The 15,413-nt window shown below is 38.8% G+C and overlaps 1 protein-coding gene and 1 long non-coding RNA gene across 3 annotated transcripts in view; one reads left to right on the top strand and one right to left on the bottom strand.

Annotated features, from left to right (window-relative positions):
- Nucleotides 1–634: 634 nt before the first annotated feature.
- LOC141380689 (uncharacterized) overlaps nucleotides 635–15,413 on the top strand; it is a 23,150-nt gene continuing 8,371 nt past the window's right edge. Inside the window, exons 1-2 of the long non-coding RNA XR_015524841.1 lie at nucleotides 635–903; nucleotides 1,123–1,192. This is a non-coding gene — a long non-coding RNA (uncharacterized LOC141380689). The remainder of the gene's footprint in view (nucleotides 904–1,122; nucleotides 1,193–15,413) is intronic.
- The window catches only part of LOC137489218 (B-cell receptor CD22-like), a 16,179-nt gene continuing 5,620 nt past the window's right edge, over nucleotides 4,855–15,413 (bottom strand). For both annotated transcript variants that reach the window (XM_087309341.1, XM_087309342.1), the window contains 2 exons: nucleotides 5,554–5,602; nucleotides 4,855–5,386 (listed from right to left, as the gene is read on the bottom strand). In XM_087309341.1, coding sequence (XP_087165467.1) covers nucleotides 5,150–5,386; nucleotides 5,554–5,602 — 286 coding nt within the window. In that variant the 3' untranslated portion in view covers nucleotides 4,855–5,149. The remainder of the gene's footprint in view (nucleotides 5,387–5,553; nucleotides 5,603–15,413) is intronic.

Below are 15,413 nucleotides of genomic sequence, written 5' to 3'. Positions count from 1 at the left end.
ATATATATATATATATATATAAAATGATATAGTTTATTCATTCATTTTCACAGCGGAATGAACCGCCAACTTATCCAGCACGTTTTTATGCAGCGGGCTCCCTTCCAGCTATAACCCATCTCTGGGAAACATCCACACACACACACACACACACTCACACACTCATTCACACTTATACACTCAGGACAATTTAGCCTACCCAATTCACCTGTACCAGAGCATCCGGAGGTAACCCACACGAACACAGGAAGAACTTGCAAACTCCACACAGAAACACCAACTGACCAAGCCGTGGCTCGAACCAGCAACCTTCTTGCTGTGAGGCGACAGCACTACCTACTGCATCGCCTCTGTATAGTTTAATACTTCTTTAATATTATAATTGTAAATTAGACTGAGAGGGTTGTGGATACATTTGCAAGCTTTATTCAATGTCACCCAGAAACAACAATATAAAGATGGCAACTAACAGTTATGAACAAAGTGGCAGCAATATGAGCGTGGTCAGGCTGAGCAATGGTTAAAGCAACACAGAGAGGACTCTAAGGCTCTTATGCCATGAGACAGGATAGGTTTGAGGCAGGCAAAAACACTCACAGTCAAAGATACAAGCAGGTTGTAACAGGAAAAGGAAGAAGTAATAAAATCACTCAGATGTCTGCAAGCAAAACAAGACTTCGCACAGAACGAATGTTGGGAGTCTGTTTATGTATGCAAGTGGGGATTGCTATCAGCTGTTGAGTAATCAGCTATTGTGTAATCATTATGGGACTTGAAGACCAGTGAATCTCTAGTACTCGGGTGATGATACCCTCTGCTGGACAGAAATATTTTGTTAAGCAAACTAACATGGCTGTTTAATTTGGTTTTATGTATAGCTTTTTGCTTCTTAACTGCAGGAAGGTGAGTTCAGTTACAATTACATCTCTAAAAACAACCATAATTTCTAGTTCATTATTCAAACAGGCATGTGACTTGAAAAGCAGCATGCAGATCAACAAAATTTAACACTTTAATACAAATATTTTCATGAGCCATGACAACTTATGGTCTTTTGTGTATCTCTTGGACCTGCACATATATTACATCTGAACCGTTTACATTGTTGTCTTCTTATGTTAGTTTTTCCTCTGAATTGCCTTCAGTCTCACAAACTCTTCTTCTTGAGTTCCTGTCGTCCTGATTGGTAATGGTAAGAACTACATTTGTAGAGTTTGTGTCAATAGTTCCATTCTGAGCCTAAAACATAATAAATGTTTGATGTTAATGGTGTTTATATTTTCTGCATGGCAGAATTTCAGACATGATCATTCTATAGATTTGCACACTAATGGATATGTATATGGAGATTTAACGCTTCTAATGCTCTGATGCATTAGAGCAAATTCTGAACTAGATCATTTAAATGTTAAGCAAGCAATCTCACTGTCTAGAGATTCTTAGGGGGCCAATCAGTTGGTAGAAAATTATTCCATGCGAGATTGCATATAAAGAACATATAGAGTCTGTGCCATCTAGAGTTGGTAGTATTGTCGCCTCACAGCAAGAAGGTCGCTGGTTCAAGCCTCGGCTGGGTCAGATGGTGTTTCTGTGTGGAGTTTGCATGTTCTTCCTGCATTCACGTGGGTGTCCTCCGGGTGCTCCGGTGTCCCCCACAGTCCAAAGACATGTGGTACAGGTGAATTGGGTAGGCTAAATTGTTTGTAGTGTGTGTGTGTGTGTGTGTGTGTGTGTGTGTGTGTGTGTGTGTGTGTGTGTGTGTGTGTGTGTGTGTGTGTGTGTGTGAATGAGTGTGGATGTTTCCTTGAGATGGGTTGGAATGACATCCGCTGCGTAAAAATGTGCTGGATAGGTTGGCAGTTCATTCCGCTGTGGCGACCCCGGATTAATAAAGGGACTAAGCAGACAAGAAAATGAATGAATGAATGAATGAATGAATGAAAAAGAATACAAATTTCACAGGAGGGGTTAAAAACAATATATCTTTAACAATACATATCTGTGTTAGTGACATGCGAATGATCTGTTTTCACTTCATTATAGTTAAACTCTGCAGCAACTCCACAAATCTCATGTGTTGTGAACTGCGACTTGTAAACAATACTCGACATTGAACACCCTGAGATGGGACTATCGCAGACTATTAGCCTTACAGATTTTCAAGAAAACATGCAAATTTTGGTGACAGTTACTGTTGTAATGATGTGGAAGTTACAGCTTTCCTGTTTCCCTGGTGGTTTTAATGGATTTAAAAAGCACACAAACTGCTCAAATAAAGAAACATTCCAAACATCCTTTAATGCAAACATAATGTTTTACATTTAATTTAACATACATTTGTATAGTTTTTCAGACTCTGTATTATAAAGAGATTCATAAAAAAAATGTAAATGAATGCATAATCATTTTACATTAACTATTCTATAAGTCTTTCTTGTTCAGTAGAAGAACCCTCAATATGTAAGATATATGTAAGATTTGGAGGATGAGTAGATAAACTTTTTGTCCATTTTTGTGTTACATGTTTTACCTTGTCTACATATTACTACCTAAACATTTCTAATTTTACACTATTGTATGTTTTAATTATTAACATGTACCTTTAGCATACTAAACTGGATCCTTTAGCTGCAAATGAGTACAAAATATTTTTTAAAGTGTAAGGTTATACCTTTAATCTCCAGATACTGTCGATTCATTTGAACATAAAAGATCTTTTCTCTGGTTTCAGTGTTCAGGTTTGGGTTTCTGTAAATAATAAAGAATTAAATTAAGCATGATATTGATATGTGCTAATCACGTAGTTCCAACTTGAAACAGAAGAAACATGATCTGCCAAAAGAGAACATACTGAGATCTGAGATGTTGGTTTCTCTTGTAATGGATGCCTTTACTATTAAACATACAGCATGACAACATTTTGTGAACAGCATTTTTTATTTATTCTGTATGACAGAAAATCAATAAATAATACATTTAAAAAGAATATTTAAATAATCAAATACATTGGATGATTAAATCATAATGACAAATTCTGGCATGTTGTGTTTTTTGTTTATCAATTATACATTTAAGCCTAAATGTAATGCAATATTTTTAGATTTATAATAGCTTTTCTTCTGTACAAAACTATGAAAATGTATCTCATGTCATATTTCAAGATTTGTTGTGGTCATATTATGATTGAAAGCATCTTTTTCACACATGAATGACTATCATTTGACATTTACCATATTTAATGTCTTTGGGATGCGCCGCAGTGGACTATATAAAGTGATATATATATATATATATATATATATATATATATATATATATATATATATATATATATATATATATATATATATATTACACCATCAAGAATATCTACAGATTTGTTGGAAATAAACTTTAAATGTACATTTAAAAAATTTAAAAACTCTTCCATTCCAATCTTCAATCTACTCTGCTTCAGTTTGGAATTCGACTGCATTGATTTGACAACGTTCATTCATTTTTCTTCGGCTTAGGCCCTTATTTATGAGAGGTTACCACAATGGAATGAACTGCTAACTATTTCGATTTTACACAGCGGATGCCCTTCCAGTTACTGGAAAACACCCATATTCTCACATTCACACACACACACACACACTACAGCTAATTTAGTTTATTCACCGATAGCCCGTGTCTTTGGACTCTGTAAGAAACCCAAACGAACACGGGGAGAACATGCAAACTCCACACAGGCACCAGTGACCTTCTTGCCGTAAATCAACAAGTGGTAACCACTGAGACACCGTGCCATGATTTGACAACATTTGCACGCAAATTCTCACAACACATTCAAAAACAGAAATACCACAAACCACAATGCAAATGTGTCAGAGGACCACAAAAATGCGTCAAACCCTGCTGCTTCCTATTTAGATCAACTGTTGATTTAGCATTAATTGTAATTCCTCAAACCACCAGGATTCATACAATAAGGGTGTAAAAAAAAACTCACCTTTCAGATGTACTACCCCAGGGGTCACCAACCTTTATGAAACTGAGAGCTAATTCTTGGGTACCGATTAAAGGCTACCAGTTTGATAAACACTTCTCAAATAACAAATTTGCTCAATTTACTTTTAATTATACTTTATGTTTTTGGTAATAATTAATAATATTCATCCATGTGAAGACACTGATCATGTCAATAATTCTCACAAAAGTTATCAACAATGACTTAACAGGGTAGGAAATACCCTGTTTTAAATGTACCAATGTGCAACACTTTATTTTTATATATCTCTGCAAATATTTAAATTTTTAAATGATTACTTCTATATTAGATGAAGCTTACTGGTAAGTGGCGCTATTGTGAGCTATTTTTAAAACAGGCCTGCGGGCAACACATGTGATCCTCGCGGGCTACCTGGTGCCCGCGGGCACCATGTTGGTGACCCCTGTACTACCCTGACTCTAAACAGGAAGCAGCCAGTTTTGTCACTTTTCGGGTTCCCCACAGCACATTTTTGTGGTCTACACTATTTGCAGCACATTTCTGTATTCGCATGTGATGGTAAACTTACAATATAAACTATTGTCCGATCACTTTTGCCCACTTCTCTTTAATCTGCTTTTTGTATTCTGCATTAAGTGTTTGATATCAGACACCCAGAACAAACATCTAAAATGCATCACTCTGCAAAACAAATAAACCAACATAAACCTACTGTCACAACCTACCGTTTTTTTTTTAATTTTCATTTAAAAATATTACAGGATCTTTGTTTTTTTATTTTTGAGTTTCTCCTTTCATTTCATTTAGTTATACAAAGCTAAATGGGGAACAAATCTTAACAAATTGTTTTGCCTGCAAACAACTTTTTTTTTTTTTAAATAACGGTAAAATCATTTACTTATACTCATTAATAAAATTAATAAAGATTAATAAAGAGACTAAGCAAAAAAAAGAAAAAAAGAATAAATGAATGAATCCTAAAATATGGTATCACTATGTGAAAAAAACAGACTTCAGAAACAAATAATGCAATGTATCCAACAAACAAATCCTAAAAAAACTATTAAATAATAACTTTAATATAAACATTTCCATTGGTTACACAATTGATGATACTTGCTTTAAGCTAAGAAAATAAAAACAAAACAAAAACTACATTCACTGTATCAGATCATTCATATTCATATGTTCGCTAATCCTATTGCAAACTTCAGCATATATCGTGGTCTCTTGTCCTGAGCTCTGCGCCGTGGTGCTTTTGATTTGGGGACTGGAGAAGTCAATCTCTCCATAGTGGACAATGTCATTCTCAGCATTTGGCATCTCTGGCTCTTCACCCTCCAAAAAGGCAGCATTAGCATAAACAGTGCTGATCTGCACAGGTTTTTCGTGAAGCTGAAAGAGGAAATATAATAATAGGCATAATTTGTGGTGTCAGTGTTTGAGTTTAGGTTTCTGCACATAGATGACTATTACAATAAACTGAATATTTATTTTCAGATAGTCATTTATCAGCTTCCTATTTAAAGTGACAGTAACTGCCAAAAGGCCACAGAACATACCTGATCTGTGTCAGTTTCCCTTTCAACGAACGACTTTACTCTCCGCATTCTGTATTAGTGAGAAATACAACAGTTCACAAAGGGCCTCCATTTTAAGAGATAATATGCACAGGTGAAGGCAAAGTTATGTTCATGTTTTTCCAAGTTATCTTTAACAGATCAAGTATTTCATATGGACCCAAGTCACATTTTCAAGTTTCCTCAGCAGTGTAGAGTAGTGAGTGTGAGAGTACCACAATTAATATTTGAATTCCTATTTGCTCAAATAGTAAATGGAAAACACCATGATAAGTGTTTTAACGACTTTAAAAAAAAGGAAATAAACTGTGAGACAACAGCAGCCAGGGTAAGAATGCACTGTCCTGCACAGAAATCAGTGCCCAAACTCGGTTCTGGAGGGCCAGTGTCCTGCAGAGTTTAGTTCCCACACCAGTTGGACACATGAACCAGCTAATCAATCAAGGTCTTTATAGGTATACTAGACAGGGTTCATACACATTTTTACTAAAAATCCATGACATTTCCAAGACTTTTCCAGAACTTTCAAGTATTTTCATGACCTGTTGATTCATGTAAAGTCTACATACAAAGTCTACAGTGGTGTAAAGTAACTAATTACAAATACTCAAATTACTGTAAATGAGTAGTTTTTCTCAGAAATTGTAATAAACTAAGTAGTTTTTTAAAAAATGTGTACTTTTACTTTTCCTTGAGTACATTTTTGGTGCAGTGTCGGTACTTTTACTCCACTACTTTCCTTCAACCTGCAGTCACTACTTTATTTCTTTCTTGTCTTTGGTGATTGGCTAAAGTAGCAAAAATCAGTTCTGTGATTCCTGTCTAATCAAATCGCACATAGAAAGTAAATCACATGATACTGAACAATGCAGAATGCAGCAAACCTTTTAGAAGCGTTAAAAATGTCCAAGAAGAAATATTTACACACATTGACGCACATTCTTTTTATTTACTGGATGTCACTGATGAGAAAATAGATGTCGACTGAAAAAAAAAGGATGTTGACTGTATGATGACTGAAATCACCAAACAGCCTCCTTAAACAATCACTAAATGGAACAAATGAAAAATGGAAGGAAGGACTGAACAAATGAAGGACTGAACTAATGAAGGAAGGAAGGACCAAATAAATTAAGGAAGGATTCAAGGAAGGACTGAACAAACTAAGGAAGGAAGGAACAAACAAAGGACCTAATGAGGGAAGGAACAAAATTATGAATGAAAGAACGAATGAATGAGCAAACAAATGAAGGGAGGAATGAAGGAAGGACCAAAGGAATGAAGGAAGGAATGAACAAATGAATAAAGGAAGGAAAGAACAAGGGTCCTTATGAAGAAAGAAAGAAAAAAAACGAATGAACATAAGACCAAATGAATGAAGTAAGGATTCAAGGAAGAACTGAATAAACTAAGAAAGGAACGAACGAATGAACAAAGGACCTAATGAAGGGAGGAACAAAAATATGAATCAGCGAAAAAATGATGGGAGGAACGAAGGAAGGACCGAATGAATTAAGGAACATTTTACTCATACTTTGAGTAATATTCACAACAGATACTTTTACTATTTTTGTGCAAGTAATGGTAATGGTACTTTTACTTGAGTATGATTTTTCAGTACTCTTTCCACCACTCCACATGGTAAAATAATGACGTAGTTACGTTCAAATAAGGGTCAGAGAGGATCCAAGTGCAAGTGACAAATGTTTATTAGTATCTGACAAATAAACCAAAACGTGCCAGGCTAGAGGGACGCAGAAACACAGAGCAGGAACAGAACAGGGAAACCGGATCCAGATTCTCCTCAGGGCCTGAGCACAGACAGCACAAACACATGAGCGATAGTAACGAACTGACACAGACACACAAAAGCGTCGCTCAGATATAGGCACCATAATGAGCCTCAGTTGGCGAACTAATCAGACCAACTGAGTGTCGTCATAACACGTGAGCATAACAAATCCACATGGACAACCAAAACAAAACAAACCCACGTGATCAAACATACACTCCGGAGAAGCGCACAAACCTGCAACCGTGACATTACCTCCTCCCCTATGAGCACCTCCTGGTCCTTCCAGAAGAGCTTACCTGGTGATTGTAATCATCGATAAGAGAGAGATCCAATATGTCCTTTGCAGGAACCCAACTCCTCTCCTCCGGACCGTAACCTTCTCAGTCCACCAAGTACTGAAATCCTCGTCCCCTCCGTCTCGAGTCCAGAATGCGCTTAGTTTAAGACGGACTGCCACCGGACTAATGATCTTGATGACAGTTAATGGGCCGATAAATTTAGGTGCAAGTTTATTAAATACGGAACGCAAGGCAATATTCTTAGTTGAAAGCCAAACTTTCGGCTTTAGCCTTGGTGCGCGCACCCACTTGGAGGAGGGTCTGTCTGGCCTTGCTCCAAGTGCGTCGACACCTCTGGACAAAGGCGGAGGGGACCGCGATTTCGGATTCCAGACTTGAAAAAGCTGGTGGCTGGTAACCTAAGCTACACTGAAACGGAGAGAGGCCCGTAGCCAACACTGGTAATGAATTGTGTGCGTACTCCACCCATGGGAGCTGCTGACTCCAAGAGGAGGGATTTTGGGAAACCAAACAATGTAACATGCGCTCGAGATCTTGGTTGGCTCTCTCTGTTTGTCCGTTACTCTGAGGATGGAAACCAGAAGAAAGACTTAAAGTCGCCCCCAGTAAATGACAGAATTCTCTCCAAAATTTAGAGACAAACTGGGGCCCCCTGTCAGACACCACGTCCGTCGGGAGGCCATGAATGCGAAAGACGTGATTAATGACAGCATCCGCTGTCTCTCTGGCTGGGGGTAATTTAGGCAGAGGAATGAAATGAGTAGCCTTCGAGAACCTATCCACAACGGTCAAAACAGCTGTATTGCCACCAGATGGCGGGAGACCGGTGACGAAATCTAGCGAAATGTGCGACCAGGGTCTCAAAGGCACTGACAGCGGCTGAAGGAGTCCAGTAGGAGGGCGATTAGAAGTCTTAGAAACAGCACAAACAGAACAGGCCAAAACAAACTCACGTATGTCCCGTGCCATAGCTGGCCAAAATCGCTGTTTAACCAAAAATAAGGTAAGACTCCAGGATGACAAGCCACTTTGGAGGAATGTCCCCATCGAATGATGTCAGACCGAATCTCCTCCGACACAAACAAACGACTGGGTGGGCATCCAACCGGGGACGTTACCCCATCCAGGGCTGTGCGGACCCTGCTCTCGATCTCCCATGTTACTGCATAAATACAAATCCTCTGGGGAACGATGGGCTCAAGAGGAATTTTGCGCTCGGAAGAATCAAAAAGACGGGATAACGCGTCGGGTTTGATGTTTTTAGAACCCGGCCGATATGAGAAAGTAAAGTCAAAACGTCCGAAAAATAATGCCCACCGAGCCTGCCTGGAGTTAAGTCGTTTGGCGGACCTGATGTATTCGAGGTTCTTATGATCGGTCCAAACGATAAAGGGAACCCTCCAACCAATGACGCCACTCCTCCAAAGCGAGTTTGACAGCCAACAACTCCCTATTACCAATGTCGTAATTTTGTTCTGCGGGAGATAATCGGTGTAAGAAAAACGCGCATGGATGAATTCTGTCATCCGAGGCTGCGCGCTGGGACAGGATCACGCCCACGCCCACCTCTGACGCGTCAACCTCCACCACATACTGCCGGGAGGGATCAGGTGTCACCAGAATGGGAGCTGAAACAAAGCGACTCTTTAATTTAGTGAATGCAACCTGTGCTGCACTCGACCACCTAAAGGGAGTCTTGGCGGAGGTTAAGAATGTCATAGGGGCGGCGAGCTGGCTGAAAATGCGAATAAAACGCCGGTAAAAATTAGCGAAGCTCAGAAATCTATGCAAGGCCTTACGAGACTCGGGAATTGGCCAATTTACCACAGCCTGAACTTTCTCTGGATCCATGCGCACTCCCTCGACTGACACAATGTGTCCTAGAAAGAGAACAGACTGTGCATGGAACACACATTTCTCCGCCTTGACAAAAAGCCCATTCTCTAGCAGCCGCTGAAGCACTCACCTGATGTGCTGCACATGTTCCTGGAGAGAACGAGAAAAAATCAGAATGTCATCCAGGTAGATATAAATAAACTGATCTATCATGTCTCGCAATAAGTCATTGCAAGTGCTTGGAAAACCGCAGTAGCATTAGAAAGCCCAAACGGAAGACCCCCGCCGGTGAAGAAGACGGCCGTATGATCTTGGCCGCTAGAGAATCATAAATATATTTCTCCATGGCCTCCCTCTCAGGAATAGAAAGAGAGTATAACTTGCCTTTAGGCGGAGACGTACCTGGCAATAAATCTATTGCACAGTCATAGGGACGATGAGGAGGCAGAGAAGCAGCTCGAGACTTACTGAACACTCTTTTCAGGTCGAGGTACTCACTGGGTACGTTTGACAGGTCCATGCACTCCTCCTAAAACACAGAACAAGAAACAGCAGAACGAGCAGACGAAAGACAAGACTTATGACATTTCTCACTCCACGAAAATATGGAATTAAGACCCCAATTAATGTGAGGGTTATGAAGAATTAACCAAGGATGTCCTAAAACCACCGGTGAGTTGGAACAGTCAGTTAAAAAAAATGAAATGTGTTCCACATGATTTCCAGAAGTGATAAGTTTTATGGGTTTGGTGGAGTAAGTGATAGTAGAAAGGAAAAGCCCACTGAAGGCGTGTACTGCAATGGGTTGTGACAGAGCTATAACCGGAAGTTTAGAACTGAAAGCGAAACTGGAGTCAATGAAATTTCCCTCCGCCCCGGAATCGACGAGGGCATGGGTGTCATGACTTCCTGAACCCCATGATACAATCACGGGCAATAAAGTAGCAGCCGTAGAGGATTTTTCCAAACTAATTTCACCCATCAGTAACCTCTTTCCTACTGATGGGTGTTGTCTTTTACGGGACAGGAAGCCACCCGATGACCCGCCCCTCCGCAGTAGAGGCAGAGTCCCTCCGTTCTCCGTCGACGCTTTACTTGCACGGACAGGCGGGATCTCCCCAGCTGCATGGGTTCCGGGTCAGCGCTTACTACTTCCAGTGTCGCAGCCAAAGCCGGAAAGTCAGGGACGGAATCCGGAAACCTGCTCTGCTGCAGGCGAGTCTCACGTCGAAGCAGTCTGGTGTCCACTTGGATGGCCAAATCTACCAACTCGTCAAGAGTCTTTAGAAGATCTAAGGAATAGATCGCATCTTGAAGACGATCAGATAATCCGTGCAGAAACATGTCCCATTGCGCCTCTGCGTTCCAGCTGCATTCAGCGGCTAGTGTTCGAAACTCGATCGAGTACTCCGCCACGCTCCGATTCCCCTGGCGGAGTTCAGCGAGGACTCGAGCGGCCTCTTTCCCGGAAGCGACCCGATCAAAAACCTTTTTAAGTTCTTTGGAGAACAGGTCAAACGTAGAACAGCATGGTAGTCTTTGTTCCCATGCTGTTGTTCCCCACTGGGCTGCCTTGCCTGAAAGGAGGGTGATGACAATCGCCACCTTAGATTGCTCTGAGGAAAATAATGACGGCTGCAGCGAGATGTAAAGGGAACACTTAGACAAAAAGGATCGGTACAAGAGAGGCTCTCCAGAGTAGCTGGTCGGAGGTGGAAGGAGCAGCTCAACAGAGCGACCAAGAACCGCAGGCGCTGGTGACACTTCTTGTGCAGTCTCGGGGGTCGGTGCAGTATCAGCCTGTGCAGCTCGAGTAACAAGTTGTTGGACCTGTGAAGTGAGCAGTGAAACTTGGCCAACCAGGGCCTGGATCACCCGAGCCGTAGTGGCCAGGGCCTCATCCTGTCGATCAATCCTGGCGTTGCTCTGAGAGACGAATTCGGAGATCTGGGAGACACTCGCTGGATCCATGTAAAGGTCAGTTCGTTCTGCTACGTACAAATAAGGGTCAGAGAGGATCCAAGTGCAAGTGACAAATGTTTATTAGTATCTGACAAATAAACCAAAAAGTGCCAGGCTAGAGGGACGTAGAAACACAGGGCAGGAACAGAACAGGAAACCGGGATCCAGATTCTCCTCAGGGCCGGAGCACAGACAGCACACACACATGAGCGATAGTAACGAACTGACACAGACACACAAAAGCGTCGCTCAGATATAGGCACCATAATGAGCCTCAGCTGGCGAACTAATCAGACCAACTGAGTGTCGTCATAACACGTGAGCATAACAAATCCACATGGACAACCAAAACAAAACAAACCCACGTGATCAAACATACACTCCGGAGAAGCGCACAAACCTGCAATCGTGACAGACATTCAATTTTATTACAGCATATCATAGAACACGCCACAATCTATTTTGTTTAAATTAGTTTTTATATCTATGTAAAACAGATTTTGATAAAGCTTTCACAGCAACGGTGTGACGAATAGAGGGAAATTATTTTATATAATATGTTAAAAAGAAAAAGTTAACCCCCCCTAACCCTTTATCTCATATTTTTTGTTTAATTCCTGTTCTAGTTCTTATGAGTAAATTAAATGATTCATGTAGTTCACTTGGGCTTTAGCGCCATACGCTTGTGTGTGAGTGCAAAATGCGGCAAAGCCCGAAACTGAAAGCAAGACGTGAATTTTAAGGGACTGTTTCATATGGATTTATTAATCATTCTTACTGTTTACTGAATGCAAACTGTCATACTTTATTAAATATGCAAACCCCTCACTGCATGACAGCGTAGCACCTTCAGCAAACCTCCTAATTCCTGTAGCACGAGGGCTTCATGATTGTTTATGAGCGTCAAAAGTGGTTAATCTGTTCAGCGAAATATCTGACTGCGTGTCACCGCATCCTTAAGGACTAAAGCGATATAACTGAAGAAATGTCCACTGTGCTGAGCAAGAGCGCTTACTGAACAGCAGTGCAGCATCGTTGACATAAGCATGCCCAGGCCCAATTGTAATGTAAGTGTGGGCCGTCGGGGGAGACGGGAGAGGGGACAAGCGTGCTTTGGCCCGGTTCAAGGCAACTGTAGTGTGAGTACGCCCTTAAACTGCACTCCAGCAATGCTATAACATGTCTGTCTCCTAATCATTAACAGGTATGGATAAACAATCATTTAAAGTGGTCTGTGTGAAATATTTATCATCTTTACTCTAAAGAAATGTTTGGAAAATATGTTAGAAGGTGTTAGTTCTATAAATTGATTCGTTTTTGGTTTAATTAGATGATAAACATTAGCCACTTGTGGTTAGCAAAAGCAGCTGAAGCTAATGATGAGTTAATGGTTAACTTAAGTGATGTGAACAGAGCATGTAGTGATGAATGCATTTAGAAATATGCATTAGATCATTTTCTAAACACCTTCAAATAAGTAATTGTTGTAATTGTTACATGTGTTATGAATGTCAGCCAGATTAAGTTAATATTGTGTATATTTTTGTAGTGATTTTCTTCTAAAATGTTGTGAAAGCAAAACACTGTCCCATAAAATATTCAATTTGAATAATAATAAGTGATGGTAAGAGTTCAACGTTTTAATGCTGGATTTTTGGTTTTAGAACATCATAATTTGATTTCTCAATAACTTAACGTTATTAAATGAGTAAAAGGGAAATGTATTTAGTTCTATATTTTTTGTATTTCTCATAAATATATTGAAAAAGTGTTAATAAAAATGTTGATGTAATGTAATTTGGAAATGGTGTGAAAGAGAATGTTACATTGATTTAATTATAATGACTAGCATCATTTTTGCATTTATACAAGTAGTTATAGATGGGGTAAGAAATATTCTTTTAATAATTCTTGTAATGTTACTTGAGTATCTCAAAGTAATACTGTAACCAATACTGTATTTTAAGAAGTGTTTCAAGTATTTTTGTTCAATGTATTAATGACTTTTGTTCACAAAGAAAATCATTTAGTAATATGTGTATTGATATAAGTGACACATTTGAATTTTATCGTATTGAGAAAGTTTGGTTTTATTCTAGAACACTTTGTACAATGTGTTAGCTTTAAAAAAAAGTAATTATCTTTCCTTATCATTCACAGTTTTGTGCATGATTTGGCTTGTGCTGGTCCAGAATCCCCTAGGTCTGGAGCCGGTAAACCTAACAATGTGAAAGTTTTGGCCAAGGACAACTAACTTATATTCAAGTTAGGGCTGCACAATATATCCATTGATATATATTGCATTGCAGCATTGATATCGCAATGTGTGCATCCGCATTAGACACATCACTGGATATGCATTGTCGGGATTATAGTTTAATACAGAGTTTGATCATAATGAAGTAAAAGTTTATCATCTGCATGCATTTCTAAAGAGATAGTTCACCCAAAAATGACTTATCATTTTTATTCCACCCTTCACTTGTGTCAGACATTTATGAGTTTTCTTTTTTTTTAATTGACACAGAAAGAACATAATTTATTAACTCATATCGTATTGAATATAGTGAAGTATGAGTAAATAGTGAGTACATTTTAATCTTTCAGTTACCGGCTCCTTTAAGGCCTGTGACAAAGATTTTTTGTAACTTTAATAAAGATTAAATAATATACAATGTAGACTGTGCAGTGTTGATTATTTAATATCTGTACCTAAATAGTGAATACCTAATAACCTTAATTCACAATTATCTTTACTATATTTTATTGATCTATGCTTGTAATTTATTTGTTATATATTATTTGAGATTCACTCCTCTACAAAATTCTCCCAATTAATCCAAATAAACCTGTTAAATCATCTGGGGAAATTGTATTCACATCGTAATATATATCACAGAAATACAAAATATTGTAATGACAGATACTTGTTAAACTAATTTTCATGACTTTTGCAAAACTTTTTGGGTTTTTCTGTTTTTCCAAAACTTTTCCAGGCCTGGAAAATGCCATGTAAAAATTCCATGACTTTTCCAGGTTTTCCATTATCATATGTACCTTGCTAGAAACTTTCAGCCAGGTGTGTTGAAAGAAGCTAGAGTTAAACTGCAAAACACTGGCCCTCCAGTACTGAGTTTGGGCACCCCTGCCATAGACGCTGCAATACAAACACCAAGCAATAAATTAAGTCAAAGAAAATTTTATTAAGTGTTGCTTTATTAAAATATCTACCTACAATATGCTTTTAAGATATTAAGATGCTTGAAGATATCTTTAAAATCTTTAAGATGTTGGTCACCAAGTTGTCACCCTCTTGTGAAAAGGGTTTATTAATTTGTTCTATTTTTTTTCTTATTTTAGTTTGGTTGTAATAACAGCCAATTATTGGCTTGCAGACTTCTTTTTATTGGATGCAGACTTCTATTTGCAAGCTGAGACTGCATATCTCCTAGATGCATTGTCAGACACAATGCACTTAATGGAGCTAGTGATGTCACTCTGAGAGGTATGGTTAGGCATCAAAAACCTTTGCATGCAGCTCAGATTAGATCTGCAACAAGTCTGTATTAAGAGCTCTCTCATAAGAGCAGTTAAACTGATTACTTTTGAGGTCATTATTATACAGCCTAAGATTTTTTTCTCAGTTGGCTACAGAACAAACCACTGTTGTCCAACAGATTTAAATAATATGTCTAATCAAACTAATTAACCTAGTTAAGCCTTTAAATTACACTTGCTAAATACTTAAATTACAATGACTAGTAAAATATTATTTATCCTGATAAAGAATAAATAAATGAGTTGTTAAACATTTGCTGAAATATGTTGGAAAAAAATAGCCATTAAGCAGCACTTGAAAATATTTGGAAAAGTACAAAAAATTCTTAGCAGGGCTTATAATTTTGACCTGAACTCTGTATAGCAATGTGAACTTCAGAATGAATTTATTT

The sequence above is a fragment of the Danio rerio genome, chromosome 24 (genome assembly GCF_052040795.2).
Source record: "Danio rerio strain M-AB ecotype USA chromosome 24, GRCz13ab, whole genome shotgun sequence".
NCBI classification, from domain to species: Eukaryota; Metazoa; Chordata; class Actinopteri; order Cypriniformes; family Danionidae; genus Danio; species Danio rerio.
This window is presented reverse-complemented; position numbering and strand designations above follow the sequence as displayed.